Source organism: Sinocyclocheilus anshuiensis, unplaced genomic scaffold (genome assembly GCF_001515605.1).
Source record: "Sinocyclocheilus anshuiensis isolate Anshui unplaced genomic scaffold, SAMN03320099.WGS_v1.1 scaffold537, whole genome shotgun sequence".
Classification (NCBI taxonomy): domain Eukaryota; kingdom Metazoa; phylum Chordata; class Actinopteri; order Cypriniformes; family Cyprinidae; genus Sinocyclocheilus; species Sinocyclocheilus anshuiensis.
In genome coordinates, this window is record NW_015539854.1 from 734139 (window position 1) to 758849 (window position 24711).

Sequence of the window (24711 nt, forward strand, 5' to 3'; positions counted from 1 at the left end):
GAAATGTGGCAACTGGAGCTGTAGTGTAGAACTCAAGTTATTAAAAAAAAATGTACAATATAAATTATATATAAATTATTTATAGGTAGGCTATAGCTTCCTTGAGCCTGGGTTCCACCTATAAAAATGCTGTCACAAAATCAGAACACTAATGTGGGACATGCTATGCTATGCTAGTTTATTGCCTGAGATGCTACTACTACTAGATCCTACTACTTGTTTCACTTCTGTTTCAGTTTTTTATAACCATTTCTTACTATGTGTCAGTAAGTTGTTGTTATTTTAGCATGTGTGTTTGGCTCAGTGTTATTTTTTTTGGATAAAAGCGTCTGCTAAATGACTAAAAGTAAAAGTAAAAAGATGCTCAAAAACTGTGAGATATAATGTATGACCAAAAACCATCTGTCATCTGCTGTCTCCATCTGCATATAGAAAGACCAACAATTAAATAAATAACAGTCAGAATTTGCAAATCCATCCTCTGTGTGAGCATAGTGTAATAATCTAATCTAATCTAATCTAATATAATATTAAGTCAAAACCTAATTTATAGCTGGGTTTCAGTGGTATGCTGTATGGAGCCCTGGTATGAGGACTAAAATGTGTGACCCCATAAAAATCAATGTGCTGAGAGAGTGTGAAATTAGATGCGCTCTATGACCCTGTATCTCTGCTGCGCCGCTGCAGCATCAGTGGGAAAGGCAGAAATCTGCAGCTGACTAAATCAAGAGATCAAATCTATCCGGATTATAAAAGCACAATCTGTCGTGAAAATCCAGGACGCATCGTTGTTCTAGTTTCTCGTTTAGTCGTACATCAATGCATGTGTGATTTACACATTAATCAGCGTTGTTGTTTTTCACAGACGGGAAGATGGTGCGTTGCTTGTGCCATGCCGCTGACGGATACTCTACACGCATTCATGGGCATTAATTTACCGTTCTCTTCATCTATTCCAGGGCACATCATTGTTCATCAGCGACAGTTTTGTCCTGACAGAAACGTCTGGGGCCACGGGCTCAGAGATGCTGTTATCGCATCGCCTCGGAGAAGCCTAACAGACCATGATGAAAACCGAATCCTCATCCTCCTCCAAGCCAGTGAGCACCACCGCGCTCCGCAGCCCCTCTCCTCACCGCAACGCGTACGAGGCGGCGGGGATTCAGGCGCTGAAGCCGGCGAACGATGTCTTAAATAACGGCGACGCTCAGGATGGCAAGCCTAAGCTCACCAGCCGCGGTCGCACGTACGGCTCGAACGTGCACCGCATCAAGAACATGTTCATGCAGATGGGCGCATCCTCACCCACCGAGGCTGAAGACGCGCAAAAGGAAAACGGCAAAGCGGTGCGTCTCACGCTCCCGCGGGCTGGCAGCCTGAACGAGAACGTGGATCACAGCGCGCTGCTCAAACTGGGATCTAGCGTCTCCGAGCGCGTCAACCGCTTCGATAGCAAAACGGACGCGTCGCCCAGATACTCGAAGCTGCAGGAGACGAGGAAGATCTTTGAGCAGCAGCAGCAGCAGGAGAGACAGGCGGCTTCTAATCGCGTGTTACTGAAGAAAGAACGCGCCGCGGGCTTTCAGGATGCGTCGCGTTTGGATGTGGTCGCGCGTTTTAACGGCAGCACGGAGTCGTTGGATAGCTTGGACGCGATCGGCGGGACCAACGAGGCCGTGTCGCCCACCGTCAGCCAGCTCAGCGCCGTTTTCGAGCGGGCCGCCGAGCTGCGGAACAACCTGCACCGGCTATCCAATACGCCCCCGCCGCCTCTGCGCGGGGTCACCGGCCGTGTTGGTGCTCTCAACTCAAAAATCATCACCAAACGGGTACGCGCTTGTCCTTCAGGGGCAAACAAGGAGGATATGGTAAATCAGCACCAGGAGGAACAAGACGCGAGGTGTAGCAGCCTTAATGGAGTCTCTGAGCTTCAAGACGGCATCACAGCTGTGGATACAGAGTCCTTTGAAGGGAAAAAGACAGGGGAGAAGGATGAATCTAGTGCCAATGAATCTAAGACTCTAGATAAGTGTAAATCCGGACAGGCCAGTGCCACAGAGACAAAAGGTACTCTTATTTCTGCTGATGTCCGTAATTTAGAAAATGGGGGACTTGCTTCCAATGGAGAGGCCCTTGAGAGAGACACTATGGAGTCTGGCATCACTGGCACTGGAAGGAAGGGCGAGGATGGACATGCTCGTCCATCAGTGGGAGTCAGTAAGAAGGAGGATGATGATGGTACTCTGAAGGAGAATTACTCTAAGGCTGATTTGGTGGATATCAGTGCCTACAGTGCAGTAGGAGAAGACTCTGGTGGTAGCCAGCTTGAGGATGAGGAGGATGAAGATGATGTATATGAGCCAGAGTCGAGCTGCTCTGAGATTGCTGGATTACCGACGGAGGAGGATCCGCCCCCGAGCAGGAAAATTAAATTCAGTACTGCACCCATTAAGGTGAGTTTATACCTCAAAGGAATATATTTCACCACAAATTAAAATTCTGTCATCATTTACTCGCTCAAAACCCCGTATGTTCTTCTTTCTTCCTCTGAATGCAAAATAAGATATTTTGCAGAACATTTCACCTGTCTTTTCCAACTAGGGCAGTGGTTCTCAATCAGTGGGCCTCTGCAAATGGGGGCCTCAGGATAACTTAAAAGTATTTAAATGAATAAATTATTATTTATAGATAAAATAATTTAACTGTAGTCAAGATTAAGATGCTATAAAAGCACAAAGTCAAGCTGTAAACTGAAATAATGTTTCTTATTTATTATTCCCTCAAATATGGTTGTTATATTGTTTATATAGCTTGTGAAACATCTGGAATCATTCATATATCAATTCTTCCAGTTTCTGTTGATAAAAAAGCAACCTTGTCATAATTACAGCATAAATATCTAAATAGCCTATATATATATGAGGCCAAAATGTTTTGTTGGACAACATGGGGCCTTAGAGTCAGAAATGTTGAGGACCACTGATCTAAGCTTTATCAAGCTCCAAAAAGGACAAAAAATACCATAATGGTACATAACAGTTTTATAAAGGCAGTCCATATGACTTGTGCGCTATATCTAATCTATTTTATAGCTTTATATGCGGAAAATTGAAATGATTTACTGAAAACCTTCTGCTGTAGCTTTAAAGTGTAATTTGCATCATTGACAGCAGACACCACTGGATCTCACAAGTCTCATAACCAGAAAATCTTATTATGAATGAGATCTGAGAGTTATGATGGAGGGTTTGATTTTCAACGTGTGCGTATTTGATATATTAATTAGACATTAGGAATATTTAACAAGAAATTAGGACACTGACCATGTTTTAGGTAGGAGAATATTTATTCACATTAAAAGGATTCTTTATAAAGCCTTTGCTTGTGCTGTATTTAGATGAACTGTGTTTTTATGTCTTGTATGTTTGGCTTTTGTTTTAAAATGAATGAGAGGGGTCTGGTTCATTTAAAATGGTTGCCTAGAGACTGGCGTATGTGTTGGGATGAGTGAATGAATGAACTTCATACATTACACCATTCAGTCTTTTATTTATCAGTTTCTGTAGAAGCCTCAGTCACTGTAACTGTTGGTACACTTTTAGAGGCTGCAGACTGGCACAGACTGAATGAGAGGAATAGAATATAACATAATCCAGACTGTCAGTCGGTTTGTCTTGGCATCTATTCTCTCCCAAGCGCTTCCTCTCTTTGATTAGGCGTGACATTTATCCAGGACAAATGCTGACCTGACATCAATGGCTGAGGTAACAAACATACCTCAGACAATGTGTCTGATAAGCTCAGCTGGCCTGCTTGTGATCAGGATGTAGCTAGTTCTGCTCTGTAGATCTGTGTAAACATGAAACCAAACCAACATTTAACAACAGATCCTTTCAGGACACTGTCAAATAAAATTGTCTCTAGAATGAGAATGTCCCTCCCCCTAAACTATAAATACAATCGGTCACCGACTTAACAATAGCAAGTAGCAATAACTTAACATATATTAACAATGCAATAGCAAGTAGCAATAACTTAACATATTAACAATGCAATAGCAAGTAGCAATAACTTAACTTATATTAACAATGATTCCAAAAGTAATTTGAAGTAAAACTTTTCATTTGACATTATTAGAAAACTGCACTTTTTAAAAGTACTTCACAAGGTTTAGTTTAAAGATTTACATATATTACTCAGTTCACATATGGTATTAACGTCCATTTAACTAAAACAGGAGTTCAAATTCCCAAAAGGTTTTAGCATAAATGTAAAGCTGCATTTTTGAAAATTCATGCAAATTAAATACCCTCTTACAAATCATTATTAGAAAACTGAACATTCAGAAATCTTATTTAATGACATATAAATATAAATGTATTAACATTAAGTAATTATGAGCTGTCCAGTTCTGGAAGGTGTGAGTCTTTCAGATGCAGGCAATGCGAAAACATGACGAAACCCCTCCTGTAAGTGATAAGAGTAAAAATAGCTGACCTATGAATAGATAAAAGTAAGGGGTAGATATATTGTGGATATGTCAGTATCACTGATAGATAAGAGAAACCCACAGAAAAACAGAAGCTCTTTTGAAATAGTCAGGGCTGATGCTGTTTGTGAGAACCAAACTCACAATGATCCTGTAGTCTGTTAACGATTGTTCAAGAGAATGATGAATGCAACTCCAAGGTCTGACCACGAGCTGTGTTTGAGTCAGATTTGACTGAAAACACTTAAAAGAATAGTTCACCCAAAGATGTAATTTCTTTTACTACTGTTATCTAAACACGTATGGCTTTCTTTCTTCTACAAAACACAAAAGGAGACATTTAGCAAAATGTTCACATTCCACTTTCCATGGGAAAAAACCCCAGAACAACCTAGCAAATGTCATAGGCAAAACTGGAACAGAAAGTGGCCATCTAGGAACAGGACTGGACAGCCCCGGCACAGGCAAAAACTAAAAACAGAAAATCTTAGCATATAATGGCAAATATCCAAAACACTCTAGCATTGTGGCTGTTATTTTTCTCAGAAAATGTATTTATTTAATAATGTAAACATTTCATCCCAGTCTTATTGGAAATAAGACAGAAATAAACATTAGTGGCAGTAAAACACCAAAAACTTTTGTTCCTTTTCACACAAATTATAATTACAGGGGAAGATTATCAATTAACACTGTGTTCCTTGCACAATGTTATGTTATGACCTTGAAACACTTTTACCATAGTATGTGATTTGTAAACCAATACATTTGTATTGCTTGCAGGAATACATTTGTATACATATGTATGGCTTTCGTGAAGTAGTAAACTTGCTCAGTAGCTCACCTGGTAGAGCATTGCACTTGAAGCCTAAAGACAATGTATAAAATAATATATCTATTAATGCCACCAGGCTGTTTAATAAACCCACATCTGCAATGGAGAAAAATAATATTGCTATAGATTTTGTAAAAATGTAGCTAGAGTCACGTATTTCCAGCGAGTCTGAGTTGAAAAATCTGTTTTCAAGCATAAGACACTGTCTATGGTCAAAAAAGCTGATTGAGCATTTACTTTGCACCAGCATTTCTGTGCAACCTTTAAGTTGAGTAAAAACTCGTTCTCAATCTGGAGACTTCGTACAGTGTTTTTCACTGGTGTGAGATCATATAGGCTGAGGAGACAGCATTCATTCGCTGCCAAGCTGTGGCGGACTTTGTGTTAGTCAGCAAGTGGCCGTGTCACTCTCTCTGTCTCTCTCTCTCTCTCTCTCCTTCTGTCCCTTTTTCACCCCCTTTATTATTTGCAGACAGAATTTGGGACAAAGTTTTCTCCCTAAATGAATTTAACAGCTCTCCGTCAAACACAAGGCCTGTTGTGCTGGCTAGAGTGTTGGGTCTCTATTAAACCTCTCTCTCTCTCTCTTTAGGCTGGAGAGTTGAGGCTGACCTAAGAGGCAGATCTCACACTAACCGCTTTGTTTTCGTTTTCTTCCCTCCCTCTCTCGCTGCCCCTCTTTCAGTTACTCACTTCTTCTCCTCTCTGTGTCCTTCTTCAACCCATATTCATTTAAGATGAACATATTCATTCAAGTTCATATTGTATTCTTTTTGATTTTCATCTTTCTTGAATTTTTTGACTGCCAAGTCACTCATTCCCATTTTAATCCCTTTTTTTCTCTCCTCTCTTTCTCTCTTTTACTCATTTCCCTGTCTCATTTCTTTCTTTCTCTGGCTTGGCAGCGCTTATAAATAGCAGTATTGTCGCTGTCTGTCCTCCCCTGCAAGGCGTTGTGCACACCAAACGCTCAAACTTACAACATTTTTCATTAAGTCTCTCTCTGTTTCTTTCTCTATCTACATAGTCAGTGTTTTATCCCTAAAAGGGTGAAAAAAATCTTTCTGTATTTTACACCTCATCATGTGGTCCAGAATCAATAAATGTCAGTTATTCTGAACGATAAACGTGAGCATCAGTAAATTCATTTATATCTGGAGAGACAGGCTGTTAAAGTTTGTGAAATGATTTGTAAAGTTATATATCTCTTCTGGTAATTTTCTGCCAGGAAAAAATGCCATTATCTGTTAAGAATATTTCCTTTAACCCTGAAATACAATTCAATGCATAATTCAAAAAATCCCTTCATGTTAACACAGTAAATTGGGCATTGTTTTTACAGACTTTTTTTTTGGAGTGTAGTTATTCAACATTTTAATTAGCTATATGTTGGTGAGTGAAACTTACAAAGAAATATCTGGGTCATATTTCATCCTAAAATCAAAAGAAAAATTATATATTGCTTAAAGAATATAAAGATGTTTTTAAAACCATTTTAGAATCAATACTGTGGAAGACAAGACAGTTGTTGTACTCTAATAATCTATTACAGGTGCGTGTTTGTTATATTATTAGCTTTTTTATGCATGGAAAAGAGTACTTTATTTAAAATCTTGTTTTGTGTTTAACACCAGAAAGAAGTGGAAGTGCATCTTGGCTTGGGTATATTTTAGTGGATTGTTTAGGAGAGGGATGAATGCGTAGCAATGAAATTGGTCTGATATTTTGAGGCATTTCTGTTGACAGCTGACAGATATATCAGGATCATGCAGACAACCCAGAACTGTCTGTGAGTGAGACAGAGAGACGTTCCTAACACCTCTGTGCCTGAGGGACAATACAGGAAGTTTGACTGTACTCACATCAAGGTAGCTTTGGCCTACTTCACATTCCAGCCTCGTGCACCTTGAAACCTATATAAGATATGCTAGCTTAAGAAAAAAGGCTGCTTATTAGTGCATTTTGGTAGTATGATTTTACTCCTATATATGATTAGAACAGAGAGGTGTATATTTATAGGAAGTGCAATCGTATTCGAACAGCAGGAGTGGTTCATTCATCCATCCCTTATTCTTCAGTCAGTCCCAGCACGTCATTAGGATAAAATCCAGCTTGCTTTGCAGTATCTCACCGTATGCTACATTATTGAACAAAGCCTCAGAACAGCAGGATATAGATGATGTTCAGGAATGACTGCCTAAATTCCACAGTATGTTATCATTTGCCTGCCTGGCATGTATTTTGCCTAATTGTTCTGGGAAAGCTTTGTTTGTATGAGCTATATTACTGCTAGCATTTTAGATCATATCCGTGGTGTAGCCATAAATTGTGAAATACTTTGGTGCAGTATGTGGCCCCTTTGATTTATATACGTTTATGCATTTGGAAGACACTTTTATCCTTTTTATCACATTTTGTCCACTTTGTTTTCATTTGGTTTCATTCATTTCATAACGGTAAGTTCCCCTACTATATACAGTGAAAAACTGCAATGGATATTTCATATAATTTTATGGTTAAATACAGTTTTTGGAAGTGAAATAGAATGTAAAATTTACAGTGAAAAACCATAAATTGACGTTCCCAGAATTCCCTGCGTTACATTTCAAATTTGATGTTGTTTCTTTGAAATAACTATGTTTCTTCTTAGGTTTTTTTCTTATCAGTTATGTTTATTAGGGTTGTATGTTACATCTAATGTTGTCAAATTAATATTTATTGCATTACTTCAGTATAGTGTGTTACCATGATGGTGTTTAGTGTTTGAATGAATAACACTGTGCACCTTCTATATATATATATTAGTGTTTTCTTTCTCAGCTTGCACTGTAAAAAATGACAGTGAATTTAACGGTAAAAGACTGTAAAAATGCTACAGTAAAAACCTGTTAAATGGTTAACGGTAAATTCCCCTACTATATACGGTGAAAAACTGTATTGGACATTACATGTATTGGACATTAATTTTACGGTAGTATACTGTTTTTAGAAGTGAAAAAGACTGTATAATTTACAGTGAATAACCGTAAATTGACATTCCCAGAATTCCCTGCGTTACATTTCAAATTTGATGTTTTTTTGTTGAAATAACTGTTTCTTCTTAGTTTTTTCTTATCAGTTTTGTATATTAGGGTTGTGTGTTACACCTAATGTTGTTAAATGAATGTTTTTGCATTATTTCAGTTTCATGTGTGTTACCATGATGGTGTTTAGTGTTTGTGTCAATGACACTGTGCACCTTCTATATATGTTTTTATTTAAAAGCTGCTTGTGATGGGCTTTGGTTCATCATGTGACTTTCTCATCACCACACGATTTTGATGGTTATCAGTGTATTACCAAAGTACTAAACAGATTTCAGAACTTCAATAGGTTGGAATAACATTATATCAGTTAATGAAATATGGTTTTTAATGGTAAATTTAAGTTAAATCCGTAAACCCTAAAATTTTGCTACCATATTTTTTTACTGTAAAATTCTGGCAACCACAGCTGCCAGTTTTTTTCTGTAAATTTTACTCTTTTTTTTTTTTACAGTGTTGGCTTACTGTTTGAGCTACAAGGGTATTACTGGTCCTAAGCAAGTTCTACAGGGAGTACTTGTAAAGTACTCTTGGAAAGATTTCTGTTTTGTTTGTTAAACCTGTAAAACAGAAATCATGATTTCAGGCTTGTTAAATTCATTATTATATAACAATTTTCAAAGAATCTGACACACTTCTCTCTTCTTCACAACAATACAACTTCAAATACAATTGGCTCCAGGCCCAGAACAATCAAAACTTGTAAAGGACAATTAAGTAAGAACTTGGGTCTGTTTTTCACCCAGATTATTGATTACTTGTAAAAGTGCTAAATGCTAAGAGACATCCAGTATAATATGAGTTGAAAAGAAAACTTTTCTGGTTTAGGAGTCAATAAAGGTGCTGTAGGGGTTCATACAATGAAAAAGATAGGGAAACACTGAATTGTATTTTGCAGTGTACTCTGTTCCTTTGCCAGTATTTCACAATTTTGCTTACTTTACTGAACATAGTGTTTTTAAATGTTTTATTAAAATTACATTTACTTACATATTGTCAGCCAGGGCAATGATTCAACTGATGTCTCATTGTTAAAGTGTGTGCACTTATATAAATAGAAGTGGATATGATCCACTGCATAGACCAAAACAGTTTACTTTAGCAAATTACTGAATAGATGCAAACTTAAAAACTAGCATGACCCAGTGAGAACTACGGTGCAACCAAATTACATTTTATTGTATTTTATTTTATAAATACATAACATTTTATTATATTTTATAATATTGTCAGCACCATACATTTAATATTTTATGCTTGGCTTATGTAGATTATTTTAAATCTACACTTATTTACTAGTAGCTAGAAGAGTAAGAAATATAGTAGTGGGTATTTGAAGAGAATGGCGGGAAAACACCAGAAAACCTCTGCCTCATATGTATGCAGAAACATGGAGTGTGTTCACAAATCTATTCCTGTCACCTGGAACAGAACCAATCTTACTGCAACTCTCTCTTGTTCCCGACCTCAAGCAGTGCAGAAAATGTCAGTGGTTGCGGGCAACAACTTTTCAACCATGTTATTTGGATTTATTATTTTCTAACAGCCTATTAACAGTATTCCTTACATGGGTTTTCCTGTTAGAACTTCTCCTCATATTTTATTTTGTTCATTGTTAAGTGCCTTGTGTTGCATCAGCAGACATTTTTTGCATTATTTTTGTCATAAGCACTATCCCCCCTAAAACTCTAAAATTTTCTATATTAAACAGTAATGAGATTTAGACTTTGACTTTACAGTAATTTAAAGAAAATGAACTTAATAGTCTTAAAATAGGCTTTTTTTGACCAAGACATGTTGACAGATTTCATGAGATTCTAGTCATTCTACCAACACTTGAGCAAGAAAACCGCAATTCCTATAGACTATTAATGATATTTACTGAACATTTATTGTCATTCATACCTTTAGTAGGGCAGCAGAGCCAGGACGGGTGAGCAGAGTTTGAGCGGAGGAGGGGTATCCCTCGCCATCTGTTAAGAGATGTGACCTACTGGCACTCTCACACAACTGGAGCACCACTGTCTGTCTCTCTCTTCGTCTCTCTTATTCTATCCTCCCCCTCCTTAATCCGATGTTTGTGTCCACCGGGCACCACCAAAAATCCCAGCCACACAGTCTCACTGAATCATGTGGCCATGGTAGCTGGTCTCAGCTGGTGTATGTGATGCTTCATTTTGCTATTGGGGAATAGGTGCAGGTGGACTTAAAGCACAGATGGGAGTAAAGCACAATTTTTCTCTCAGGGGTTGTGTTTAATGTGGGATGTGCTGCTAAGAGTGGGATGCTTGTGGCAGGACATGAGTGGGTGGAATTGAGGGATGAGGATTTAGGATGCTGGTGGTTGTCTGGCATTGGGGAATAAAGATGGTCTGGTGTTATTTTTATTTCATTACATAACAGGAAATGGCATTCACAGTACATTTTACTTCTGTAATGTGACTTATTTCTGAGTGAAACAGGATATTCAAGGGAAAAAGTATAGGGTATGACTTGATTTTATCCATTGGATTCTTAAAAGTAGTCTCTATATGACAGGTGGCTAAAAAAGGTCTTGGTGACGTCAACCAAACATGAAATTCTATTCATAAAAATACATAGCACACACAAATATGGTGCAAACTATCATTTGTCAATACATTTCAGGGTTTAATTAATTAAAAGTATATTTATAATGTCTAAAAATTATATTTGGGTTTGTCTGCCATCTTTTAGACTAAGCTTCTCACAATACATTCTGGTGTTACCTTCTCTTTGGAGGACAATTGCAATGTTTGGCCAAAAGAAGATACCCAAGAACACTGCAATACAAAAGTAAAATGGACATTTACATGCTGTGTATCATAGTATGGTCACCTAAAGCATTTCACATTAACAGTATAAATTTAAAACATGCATGTGTGTTCAAGCCAGGTTAAGTTGGCACCTGCACCCACATTAAAAAAGATTATATAAAACTAGCAGTAAAGCCTCAAGAGCTGCTGTGAAGTGGGCACACCTGCTCTGCCCACACAGCTTTGCTTTCAATAGAGAGCCACTTCAATAGCATAGTCAGTGCATTAGTCTGTATATAAAATTATGTTTACAATCAAACAGCATGCAAAACTTAAAATGTCAGTAAACAGCAAGAGAAAAGTATTTGAATCCAGTCAATGTTCTGGAAGATTTATCAGCCATGCAGAAAATTACTAAAAAGAACTGTTGTGGATTTGTAAATTCTTGGTTATAAAATTTGGAGCTTTACAGGAAAGTATAACGTTGCTCCGAAACAGAGAAAAACATGGTTGTATTAATAGTAATGGCTAAAAAGGTGCCAGTTGTTGCCTCAGCAATGTCATATAGACTTGCGCTCTTTACATGGCCACAAACATAATAATTATTAGCCCAGTGAAAGCTTCCCTGATTTGAAACCCATATCAATAAGGATTAAATTGTGTAACTTGTGTAATCGTCTGCATGTACCATTTGTGGTACAGACATGAATGATATCTCAAATTCTGCAGCTTGTTGAGTATAAGTGTGCCATTACTTTTCGAAGTGATCAGACAATAACAAAAAGAGAAAAAAAAAATAATAATAATAATTGAGGGGAGTGTACAGAGGTTTTGTAGGGGGACCCAGTCATGAAAACATGGGAAATCATAGAAAAATGAGCAGACCAAATCATTGTGAGAACTGATGGAGAGTAAATGTAAATGTAAGCTCTTATTCAGAAAATGTAGAAAATTAGTTCTTTAAGACTAACTAGCTTATTCAGGAGAGCAGCATCAGTCAATGTCATTAAATGAAGGTGGTGAACTGGTTAATATTATTGATATTTATTTCTTAATATTATTCAGAACAATCTGTGTATAATCACAAGCAATGCAATCCTTATTCTGGGTTTGGTTCGAGGACTGATTCTGAATCAAAGTCAGATACTTGCTGAGAGCTGAATCTGGAATCTGGAAAGTGTATCTGGCTGTTGTGTAATATATTCTCCTGTTGAATCTATTATTCAACAGATTGAAGTGAATCAATAAGCAGTGGAGTATTTACATGTTCTGAAAAGGGAATGAAAACATGTTTACTTTATTACATGAATGAAAAGCTTTCTGAAGCAAAGATGTGGTTATGATCAAATTTTCAGGTGTTCACAACCTATTGTAATGAGGACTATGACAGGAGGAATGATGACGTGGACCCCATGGCTGCCTCTGCTGAATATGAGCTGGAGAAACGTGTGGAAAGGCTGGACCTGTTCCCCGTTGAACTGGAGAAAGGTATTCGCGGAGAGGGGGTTGAAATGATTGATGCATTGAAGAGGCAATAAATGGCGGGGTGTATTGATGGATGATGTATGAAAAGATTAGAGTTTGACAGGATGGATGGATGGATCGATAAATGGTTGAAAGAACAGCCAACCTCCAACTAGCAATTCATCATGTTTTTTTTGTGTTTTTTTTTGTCATTTACATAGGTCAAATTTCAAATTTAATTTTTGCACACATAATTGACTGCATGAAGGGAACACTACTTTAAAATTAAATAAAGCTACTGAATCCCTTCACAAACATGCTAACCACAAGGCTGTTAGCAAAGTGTAAATACAGTGGTCATGTTAAGGAAGTAATTGTGGCAATAATAAACACATGATGCTAGATGATTAATTTAAAGCGTATGTAACAATTAAAAATAATAAAGTAGTAGTGTATAGATTTGTGTAGGGTGTTTCAATACAGTAATACCCTGCACCATTCTGACTACTCATTTCAAATGCTTTACCACTTGGAGTGAGTAGGGCATAGTGAAGCTCACTTTTGAATAGAATTCACCCTCTGAGTCACAGAACACCAGGTGGACATATTCACCTGGATGGTAGGCTGTTTCTTTTTTAAAGACTGTTAAATTGATGAAGGGGACATTATGTAGATGGAAAGATAAAGATAAATTAAATTTATTAAAAGAACTAAATGATCATATACTACAGAGCACTTATAGAGGCCACTGTTGATTTTAACCTTAGTTTACATGGTGTCTTAATAAATGTGCTTCAATTCAAATGTAATCGCAATATTTTATGTAGTGTTGGTGTAATAATAAAAAAGTTTTATAAAAACAGTAAGACACTTAAAGCCTTACTGTATCGTGAATATACTTCACTGCATTTTGTGATTAACAACACCCTTTAGCTGTAACTATATTCACAATATAGCAAATAAAAGTGTGTTAGAGAGTAAATGAAGGAAAAAGTAGGAGAGCGAAAGGGGTATTTAAAGAGTAACACTCAACAGGGAAAATGTCAAAGAGGAAATGAAGATGTTTCACAGTACTTCTGTTCTTGTCTGAATCATGTTTCGCAAGTAGTGAGAATATTCTGTGCAAAAAAAATAAAACGCAATGTAGTGTAATAATAGTTCTGCTGTAAAGCAGTTCTAAAAAGAGGATAATAGTAAATGACAGTGAATAGTATATGAAGTAGACAGCACACTTTTCATGAAAACCTCTTTCACAAAAACAACTTTGATTATTGAAAATTTAAATGATAAAACAATATGTAGTTCTAAGGACAGAAAGAGTGTTGTGACACTTTAGGGCTTTTCACACTTAAGAGTTAACTCTGGGTCTTTCTAAACCCCAGGTAAAAGGAATCCTGGGTTATCTTGTTTCACGGTTCACACTGCTCATAGATTAACTGTAATGTTTACAATTAATCCTGTGTATTCATAAGATGATGTTTCACACTGAACATTCCATAACCCCTTAATTCCATAAAATAATTCCATAAAATAAAAATGTGCTTTAGATAAATGATGATCCGGCGTTAAGTGCGGTCTAAAAGGCCCTTTTGTGGTTCTAAAAGTTCAGTGGAGCATGTTCATACTGTGATGAACAGAACTTGTACACTAAATTCTCTGGATTGAGTTCTCCATTTTTTGTTGTCCATCAACAGACAATGAGGGTTTGGGTATCAGTATTATTGGGATGGGTGCTGGAGCTGACATGGGTCTGGAGAAGCTTGGCATTTTCGTCAAGACCGTCACAGAGGAAGGGGCGGCCCATCGGGATGGCAGGTAGATGTTATGCATACTCCACAGCATCTAAGTTATTTTTTAACTTGATTACCTAAACTCATTTCACACTGGTCACACTGCTCACTTTTTTCTCTTTCAGGATCCAGGTGAATGATTTGATAGTGGAGGTGGATGGAACAAGCCTGGTTGGTGTAACGCAAAGTTTTGCTGCCTCTGTCCTGAGAAACACATCTGGCACGGTTCGGTAAGACCATGTGGATTTAGACCAGTGTGGTACAAAAGTCATCTCCTTGCTGATATCTAATTTCATTGAAGTCCCATTTTTCAGTTTCTTTTATCTACAGATAAGTAAAACTGAAGTTCACTTTTTGCTCTAGGCATAAGTAATGGTGAATTAATGCTGCCTGCAATTCATGTCAGAAATTATCGTATTTATGAGTGAAGCCCACATGAGCATCATCACAATGTTTTAATAAATGCCAATATGGAACAGCTAGAAATTGAGGGTGCAAATTAAAAATCATGCCAGAAACTGTTTGGGTATTTGTCCCAATTAAGTTTTAATTGTAAATGTTTACTCTATAATTAGTATGTATTGAGAATAGCAGTAGAATTTGTTCATCAGAAAGCAGATTTGTGTGACAAAACAGCATTTTCCTTGATTAACATAGCAGTTCAAGAATGATTAAATACATAGATAGAGCATCTCTTACTTACCTAATTTGTATCCTTTGCTTTTGTCACATTAGCTCTAAAGCAGCTTCCTTTTTATGATTTTGCCCCATTTATACTTTGTTCCTTAACCAAATTCACTTGGACATATTACAACTTAATTACAACTTCTGAAATCATAAGTAGGAACTTCCCAGAAGGAACTGAAGGCAGCAATAAATACAAAGTAATTAGAGATTGTACTTTTGGCTCCATGACAGCTGCTTGATTTTTTTTACAACATTTAGCTTCTTTATTTCGAACTCTCTTACTTTATATATGATACAATCAGGGCCGCGTTTGAGGGGGCCCCGCGGCGAACGGCAACAGCACGGACCGAGGGGGGCCCCGCTCCCTAACTCGTACCGGGCCCCATGTCAGCTAAGGACGGCCCTGGATACAATATTTTCCCTAATTTAAAACTTACTCAAATATATGATCTTTAAGTGTTTAAAGAATGATTTGAGTTCATTAACTTTATCTTTGTCATTGTCTTTCCCTACTCATTTTCGTAGTTCATTCAGCATTCAGCCAATGGGGGTCATTGTGACAGTTGCAATTATGATGTGTTACAAAGACTGTATTTAGAAGAGAAGAATATTTCATTATGATAGATCAGTGTTAACAGGGCGAGAACAAGGAGAGGGTTATATGAAACCAGGCACTGGGTGGAGGAGACATGCACAACATAGCAAAGAATAGTGAGGAAATTTATGATGGATAAATATAAAGCAGGGGAGACAGACCAGCCAAGATAGATCTGTAAGAGCTTTATTAAAAGTAAACAACAGTATAAATCTTGTTTTCATTGTGCATCATTATAAATATTGTCTTCTCATATTTTTTGACTGACCTTACAAGAAGATGTTAGTAAGATATCTTTCAAAAAGCACAAAAAGAGCATTTATATTTACATTTACATTTAGTCATTTAGCAGACACTTTTATCCAAAGCGACTTGTTTATATATAATTATTATTATTATTTAAGTCAAATCTTAGTTGGTTTCTGGCTGTATTATCACCTGCTACTCTGCATATGCTTTTTTGAAGGAAACCCCACGTTAGAAATGAGCATATGCAGTTTATTTAAAAAAATATCACTGATCATTTTGGTCTGATGTTAACCAGCTGAGAGACACATTTCAGTGCAGATTGTCTTATTGTAATGCAATAACTGTTGAATTATAGACCATTACTGATTCTGAAGAACTCAAAAGGCATTTACACTGAAATCAAACAGCAAAAAAGCAGCCCTTTTAATTCTAAATATAATGGTAATTATAAGTGGACCTCAGTAGAAATGTATGAAAATGTGCTATGACCCCATTAAAAGATGAATTTAAAGTAAAAAAAAAAAATAGAGAACTATTTCCTCTAGTCTAGCGTAAACTCAAGCATTAACAGGTAAAGAAAAAGACTATGTGATAAAGGTATGTGGTATGTGATAAACTCATCTGTTTCCAGGTTTATTATTGGCCGAGAGAAGCCAGGAGAGCAAAGTGAAGTGGCCCAGCTCATCCAGCAGACCCTTGAACAGGAGCGCTGGCAACGGGAGGTGATGGAACAACAATATGGCAACTACATGGGGGATGAGGAAGAGGTCTGTAGTACTTTCCTAGAATAGTTGTATTTTTATTTTTATTTAGTTAACAGTCTAATCTTGTACTTGTGTGTGTTTACCTACTTAAACCATAATTTCGGGACAAATTTGTCCTCAGAAGTGAGCTAAACCTGATAGGCCTATATATATATAACCTGGTATAAAATTAAAGAAAGATTTCTACAAATTGAAAAAGATTGTATGGCTATATTAGGTTATAGTATTTATAAGCAGCTGTGTATAAAAACAATAGAAGTCTATGCAATGTCCCCATTTAGATGGTATATTAAAAGTAGTACATTAAAAGTAAATCGGACAGTAAAAGAAGATCACCTGCTGAATCGCTCTCATTGGACATTGTCACTCATTTACAGACAGTTTGTTCAGGTTGCTTATTTAAACAATTTTATGTTTTGTGTGATATACTTGACTACGTTAATCACAGTTTTAAACATTATATGTCACATTATCTTATCTATCATTGGCTTAATGATAGGGTGTCATGACAACAACCTTAGGGGGCTAAGAGGGTTAGACTTAGTGGGGTTTATGGTTATGAAATTCTGTGTGCTCTAAATGGCATTGAAGCATATCTAATGGGTTATAATCCAACATAGAAGATTGCAAAGTGCATCTACATTTTGCAATTCAAAATCTTTTTCTTCCTAGAGGTCAATATGATAAAAAAAAGTCAAGTGAGCTACACTTGGCATTGACAAGTTTACGCAATATCACAACATTGAATGTCTTTGAGTGACACTAGACTTTGTATCACATTTAAAGATTGGATATAAACTAAAATGCATCGTGAAACCCAGTGTTCTTTTTCTATTGCGCTGCATCCTGTAGTGCAAAAACATATTATGTGTAAATGACCACCAACATTAAGTATAAAACTTCAGCATAACCCTTGCCATAACGCCATATCTGTACCCTGATTTTTGAATGGAAAAGTGTTAACAGATATCAAAGTCTGCATTTTTCCCTAGTTTATTAGGACGTTTTTAAAAATATGTTTAAAACTTGTGACAAAAGGCAGTTCCTTTATCCTTCCCTTCTAGCCGGGTGATTACGGCACTGACGAAGATGAAGACGAGATGAGCCCTACGTACCCTAGTGCTATAGAGGTGTTTGACTTGGCCGAGAATGAGGATATGCTGTCACCTGTAGAAGTGGACCCTGAGAAGCTTGCCCACAAATATAAAGAAGTAAGACAAAAATGTAAAAAAAAAAAAAATGGTTAAAATACAATACTAATATGTTTGGTGGAAAAGTGCATACATTTATATACAGTATATAGATAAACAATTAGAACGGACAAACTCCACAGACTCCAGCAAACTGTGGAGGTCTCTGTTTACATCAAAGGCCCTTATTAGAATACAAATTAGGGAGCATCCAATCTTTTAAATATGCAAAAACAAACCCGGTTACTTTTGCTTTGTCTCTTAGCAAAGATGCAAGGAAGTGACAGATCAGCATGGGGTGTAACTATTCATTAAGCACTGTTTACATGGAACAAACTCCACCACATAAATGATGTAACTAGGATACCTTCACCTAAAAAGTGGTAGTCCCACCTCAAAAAGCCAGTTTACTAAAATAACAAACTAAAACATTAATAAATACACTTTACACCCTTGATACATGTTAATATTGGTGTCTTTCTTGTAGAAGACAAGAAAGACACCTAAGGCTGCAGTAGTTTTTTTTGTTACATTTTATAATAAGCCATCCACTGAAAGTCTTAAAAATGTCTTTTCAAACTGTCACTTTAGGTCATCTTTGAAAAATGCATTCAGACTAATCAGTGTGTTGTGGTTTTTTTTTTCCATTAAAAAGCAAGTTTCATCATGGCGAAAGAGCAGATTTAGTTACATTCTTTAACCCATGTATTACTTTGGCACAGTTGCAGATCAAACATGCTGTGACTCAGGCTGAAATCCAACAGCTCAAGAGGAAGGTATGATAACCTTTCATGCTAACTGGTCATCAGATCTCTAAAAAAAAGGGATTTCTTAGAATAAAAATGAAAATTGTCATCATTTACTCGTCTTTCCAAACCTGCATGACTTTATTTAGAACACAAAATTAATTCTTTATGCTACTCATTTACATACAACAAAAGCAGAACAGTAATTCAAACGGTCAAGTTCCACAAAAGACCAAAAGCACTATAATAGCAGTCCAGATTACTTAAAATTGAAGTTTATTTGCTTAAAAAAAAAAGTTCAACCAAAAATGATAATCTGATTTTTCTCAGCTTCAGGCCATTCAAGATGTAGATGAGTTTGTTTCTTCATCGGAGCAGATTTAGAGAAATGTGCATTACATCACTTGCTCACCAATGGATTCTCTAGAGTGAATAGGTCCAAACAGCTGATAAAAACGTCATTATAATCCACAACTAATCCTCATGACTCTAGTCCATCTATTAATGTCTTGTGAAGGAAATGCTGCATGTTTTTAATGAACAAATCCATCATTAAGATTTTAACTGTTGCTTCCGGCTAAAATAAGAGCTAAGAGTCCTCTATCCATACTATTGCTTTCTCCAGTGAAAAAACAGTTCTGAAAATATGTTGGTGGATTTTGATGTCAGAAGACAACAGGAGATGCACTTTTTTACTGGTGGAAGCATTATTATGGATTATTGACTATTTTGACCAGAAGCAATGGTTTAAAGATAAATGCCTTAATGATGGATTTGTTTCTTACAAACACGCAGCTTTTCATTTCACAAGAGGTCAGCTGATGGACTGGAGATTTGTTGGTTACTTGTGGATTTACTGCACAGGATCCATTGGTGAGCAAGTGACGTAATGCTGAATCTCTCCAAAACACTCTCATCTACATGTTGGATGGCACGAGGGTGAGTACATTTTCAGCAAATTTTTATTTCTGGGTGAGCTACTCCTTTAAAATCTTCTCCATAGCTCTCAAATCTGATTACTGTTTTTACACATTCATAGGCACCAGGTTTGACTGCATACACAAGCCGATAATTTGTGGCATATTCTGACATCAAATCGGATACAACACCTTGAGGCAGCAAGTTGGTAATGTTTTAATGAGATTTTATAGCTTGGTGCAAGGGAAGATTATCATTGTATTACAGCTTACATTCTTAATTTTGTTAAAAGTCATAAAGATTTACAATGCCATTAGCGTGAGTAAATGATGGCAGACTTTCCATTTATAGGCCTTTACATTTTTCAAAAGAACACATATGGATGTTTTTTCCTCTGACAAAAGAGTTCTGGGTTTCCACAGTTGTAAAGTTTTGATCTATGTTGCTGTTTGCACGACAAGTCCAAAAAAGTAATCACCTGTTTGCATTCATGTGTGAAGCTAAATCATGCAGAGCAGGAGAAGCAGCGCTGGCGTGCTGAAAAGGCCCAGATGGAGCATAACATGCAGGAGAATCGGGAGCGGATGGAGAAGCTGGAAGGATATTGGATGGAGGCGCAGAGTCTTTGCCAGGCTGTGGATGAGCACCTGAAAGAAACTCAAGCTCAGTACCAGGCTCTAGAACGCAAATACAGCAAGGCCAAACGCCTTATAAAAGAATATCAGCAAAAGTGAGAGAAAACACACGGATACTGATCCACATCCACATTCTTACTGAAGATCCTGTTTAGCTTGAACCTTGACTTTAAAGAGGAATATGTCCATATATTCACCTTTGTTATTTGTTAATTGCAATTTTGTGTTAATTTAATGTCCAAGGATAATAAATACACTTAAAATGACAATAAATACAATTAGAATTACATAACATTCTGAAAGACATACATACTAATACTACACACACACACACGCACGCACACACACACACACACACACACACACACACACATATATATATTTCAAATTTATATAAACAGCATGATTTGACACTCATTTTGTTTGGCTCAATTAATTTAACACACACACACACACACACACACACACACATATATATATTTCAAATTTATATAAACAGCATGATTTGACACTCATTTTGTTTGGCTCAATTAATTTATTCAAAATGAAATGAAAAAAGCAATTTATGCAGATAATAAGTTAGATACAATTCTTCTATAATGACAACGTTAATGTAAGGAAGCACATTTTTGAAAGAAAAAAAACAAAATATTACAAAAAATGTTTACAATTATGATTAAAATATGTACACTCGTGTATCTTAAATGCAAGGAGATTCACTTCACAATTTCATCAAGTCAACATTATCACATTTTCTAAGGACTAGGCACATGCATTTTAAACTAGATTGTTTTCAAAGATGTTTTTCTTTTAGTCATCGGGCCAAAATGATTATATACAGCCAAGTGATTAATTCATATTTTATGAAGTATTCAATATAATTTCAGAAATCTATTAGTGTGTTTTGCCTTCTGTTTTTCATACAGGGAGATTGAGTTACTGAAGAAGAAAACAGCTCAGCAGAAAACTCTAGACGAGACCGAAGCTTCACATAAGGAGGAAACAGAACAACTCCAAGACAAGGTAAAGTGACGATTCCCTGTAATATTTAGTAATGATCAAATCCTTTTGCTTACCGCTAATACATTAATTTTAAAAATAATGTACAGTTTATAAATATTTAAATTAGACCATTAAATTCAAGCAGTCATATACAATATCTCTTTTTACAGGTAATAGATCTTGAGTCACAGGTCGAGGAGTTGAAGTCGCTGGATCCATCGTAAAAGTAAACAATTGTTAAAATTATACCTACTTCAGTGTAAATGTATTGGAACCGGGGAAACAGAGAATCTGTACTTTTGTCCATTTTGTTATTGTCAGTAAGCCCAAGAGTTTCATTCCTCCATACCTTGATTTCAGGCTTTTTATGCTTTTCGCCATTTTTTCTTATATTCATTCTTAGTATTGTGAATAATTGTTTTACCCTGCAGTGTTTGCTCTTTAAAACCCTTTGTATTTTCCTTATATTTAACTCTAGATAATGATTCGGCTGTCATTGATAGTGTTGCCTAAGTTGTTCCTGTAATATTCTAATGTACACAACAAAAGTTACTTTAACAACATACATTTGGCAGAACAGAAGACTGATCTTTCATTAACAAAATACTACAGTAGAACATTTTTCCAGGCTGCAGTCCTGAAACTAATGAAACAGGGACACTGATTCTACCAGAAGTGGTAAAAACAACATCTTGTATTTGAAGACATCCATTTCTGAAACTCCAGTAATGACCTGCCACTTGCTGCTGTACCTTAAAAGTCTCGTTACTGTTTTATTTCATTTTTATCCTGATGTCTTTCCTGGGACGTTCCTTAGGAAGACCTGTTGTATATGTGATAAAACAGTAAGTATGATTCTTCTAGATTCTTTAAAAGTATATATTAATTTAAAATGGGAAGCACATCATTCATGGTAGAATGGAGGGAACCTGGGGAACATGGGAAAGACTCAAAAAATGCTAAAAATGGTCTTTTAAAGAACCAGTTAAGGATTAAGTATTTCAGCTCAATTTTTGAAGTCATTAAAAAACAACACACATACTTAGCTTAGCCTTACTATATAGCCGGATTTTTAAGGGGTGTAAACAACTCTCTTCATATGCCTCTCTTCTACCTATAGCAGTCCACACTTTACCTCTTGTGCAAGGTTTTGGTGACTTAAACCTTAAAAACCAACTGCTGCCTTTTTCTCAGTATTACTCCTGTTCATAGTCACTCTCAAGTGTTCATTTAGACCTTCCCTTAAACCTTCTTTACAGAGGCAAAAAAGGTGTTTACTACTTTTTTCTTTTCTTTTCCAGTAGAACTGTTCTTTTGTTCAGCTATACCAGAAACTGGTAATAATAATAATGTATGATTATGGGACTGGCCTCCACATGTGTATAGTTTCCTTTTTTGTTTTTAAATGAGTGTGGTTTACATGTAAATGCAGTTAAGAGATTGACCTGTATGGGCCAAAATAGTTGAATGAAATCTGGATGCATTTAAGAAAAGTGGACAGAATCATGATTCTACTGCCTGGAATGAATATGCCTCATGAATTGTTCAATATGATTAAACCTTATACAGCACACTTTTATTAGACTAGCTGTTGGAAGAATATGTCCTAGATACAATGGCAGTGACGTCCACATCTTATAGGAAGATTATTTGTTAACAAATAACAAAGAACAAAGAAATATAAATGAAATGATTGTGATTGTAGTATTTAGTATGTCATCGTTAGTCTTTACACAGGACTAAATTAAATTGATGAGGCATGTAAACAACTTTTTTTTTTTTCAGTGCAAGGCTTGTATGGAAAACACACTCATGTGGTTTGTTAATGTGCTTTTATGAAATAAACAGTCAACTGTGGATTTGTAACAAAGGTTGCTTTGTTTTCAAGTGGCACAACATGCTTTTTTTATATGCTCAAAATAACTTATATGGACATATAATGGTAGTCCTAAACTTTTTATTTATTCAAACTCAATCTGTCAAGAGAGCAACTACAATGACCATATAAACTCAATGTATCCGAGACTGCTTTGCAGTTCAATGATGATCAAAACTGGGGACATTCACATTACTGAACACTAGAGGGAGTGAACTGATACATGCGTAGCTTACAATCACCTACAAAAAGAAGTATGGCAAAGCTTTAAACTCTGAAGTGACTTCTTTCTGCTGACAAAGATCTGATCTTTCTAAAGCTATCAAGAAAATAATTCATTTATTTCAAATAAAGTAAATGAAATATCTAAAAAAACTTAGCCCTCAAAGATCTGAGACCAGAGGATTTTTCGTCTTTTTTAACCTAAGCATCTTATGAAATGTTCTTTGCTCAGTTTTACAGTAAAATCTTGAGAGTATTAAACGGAGCAAAAACCAAACCATTCAACACAGCGTTTAATATGACTGCCTCTGTGGTACAAATTGAGAAAAAATACAGATTAAACTCATATTTTTAATACATACTCTGCATCAGAGAACTCTTTGTTAGTCAAACATTATACCAATGGGCAAAAGGAAAAAAAAAGAAGCTTTCAATTAATTATTTTATTTTATAAATATTTGAATGTTAAATTGTTTCGGAGAAGATGGGAAATTTGCATAGGACCAATGTGCATGTCAACAATGCATGAGCATCTTCTGAAATGGTCACTAATATCTTAACATCCAAGGTTTTTTTTGTAGAAACTTTGTAGCAATGACAGATGGTATTATATATGAATCTTAAGTTAACACTCACAATTCAGTACATGAAGCACTTCAGCGAGGCCTTCAGAGTTAGTAAACACCTCAATCATGACCTAAACAAGAACAAACAGATGTGATCTTTATGGTATCTTTAAAAGTCAGCAGACCCACATTTTGGAATGTTAAATGGACAGTAAATTGTTAAAACGCACAGTCAGCCACTGAATGGTAGAATTACCGAATGTACCAGGTGTTGCCCTTGCAATACTATATGATCATAATTAAAATATCTACATTTAAAATTGGTATAATGTAAATTATATAACTTATAATAGAAATATCTATAGAGGGATCTCAGCTTGTAAACATCACATGTACATGTATCATTATAATAAACCAGCTCTTTAGTGTGATCAAGGTCAGTGGTGGAGAGGGTTTTTTTCTACCTGGCTTGTGCACATTGTGACAAAGATGAATTTAAAATAGACAATAAACACGTAGCATTTTATACAGTATAAAAATATGGCAAAGACACATGACAGCAACCACGGTCACAGTGTACAAATGAGCACCAAAATATTTTTCTTTTAGGAGGCCCATTTGTAATAAAAGCAAAATGAAAAGAGTATTAGTGGCAAACCAGACTGATGAAAAAGGTTTCAGGTTGCAAGTTTTGCAACATCACGATCACAGTAAATCATGGTTAATAGTAGTTATCTGTGCAATGTCCCACTATTTAAAGGGAGATCAACTATACTAAATGCAACTAAGATCAGTTGTATGCCAACTAAAAAGATTAATGGAAGCA

General features: G+C 36.1%; 1 protein-coding gene across 1 annotated transcript; it reads left to right on the plus strand.

Annotated features, from left to right (window-relative positions):
- Nucleotides 1-692: 692 nt before the first annotated feature.
- LOC107684769 (neurabin-2-like) lies at nucleotides 693-23626 on the plus strand. Its single transcript, XM_016481127.1, has 10 exons — nucleotides 693-2453; nucleotides 12537-12669; nucleotides 14340-14460; nucleotides 14561-14665; nucleotides 16598-16733; nucleotides 17795-17941; nucleotides 18643-18696; nucleotides 20085-20314; nucleotides 21146-21242; nucleotides 21392-23626. The coding sequence occupies exons 1-10, from the start codon at nucleotides 1065-1067 to the stop codon at nucleotides 21443-21445; spliced, it is 2466 nt and encodes an 821-aa protein (XP_016336613.1). The 5' UTR covers nucleotides 693-1064; the 3' UTR covers nucleotides 21446-23626.
- Nucleotides 23627-24711: the final 1085 nt, after the last annotated feature.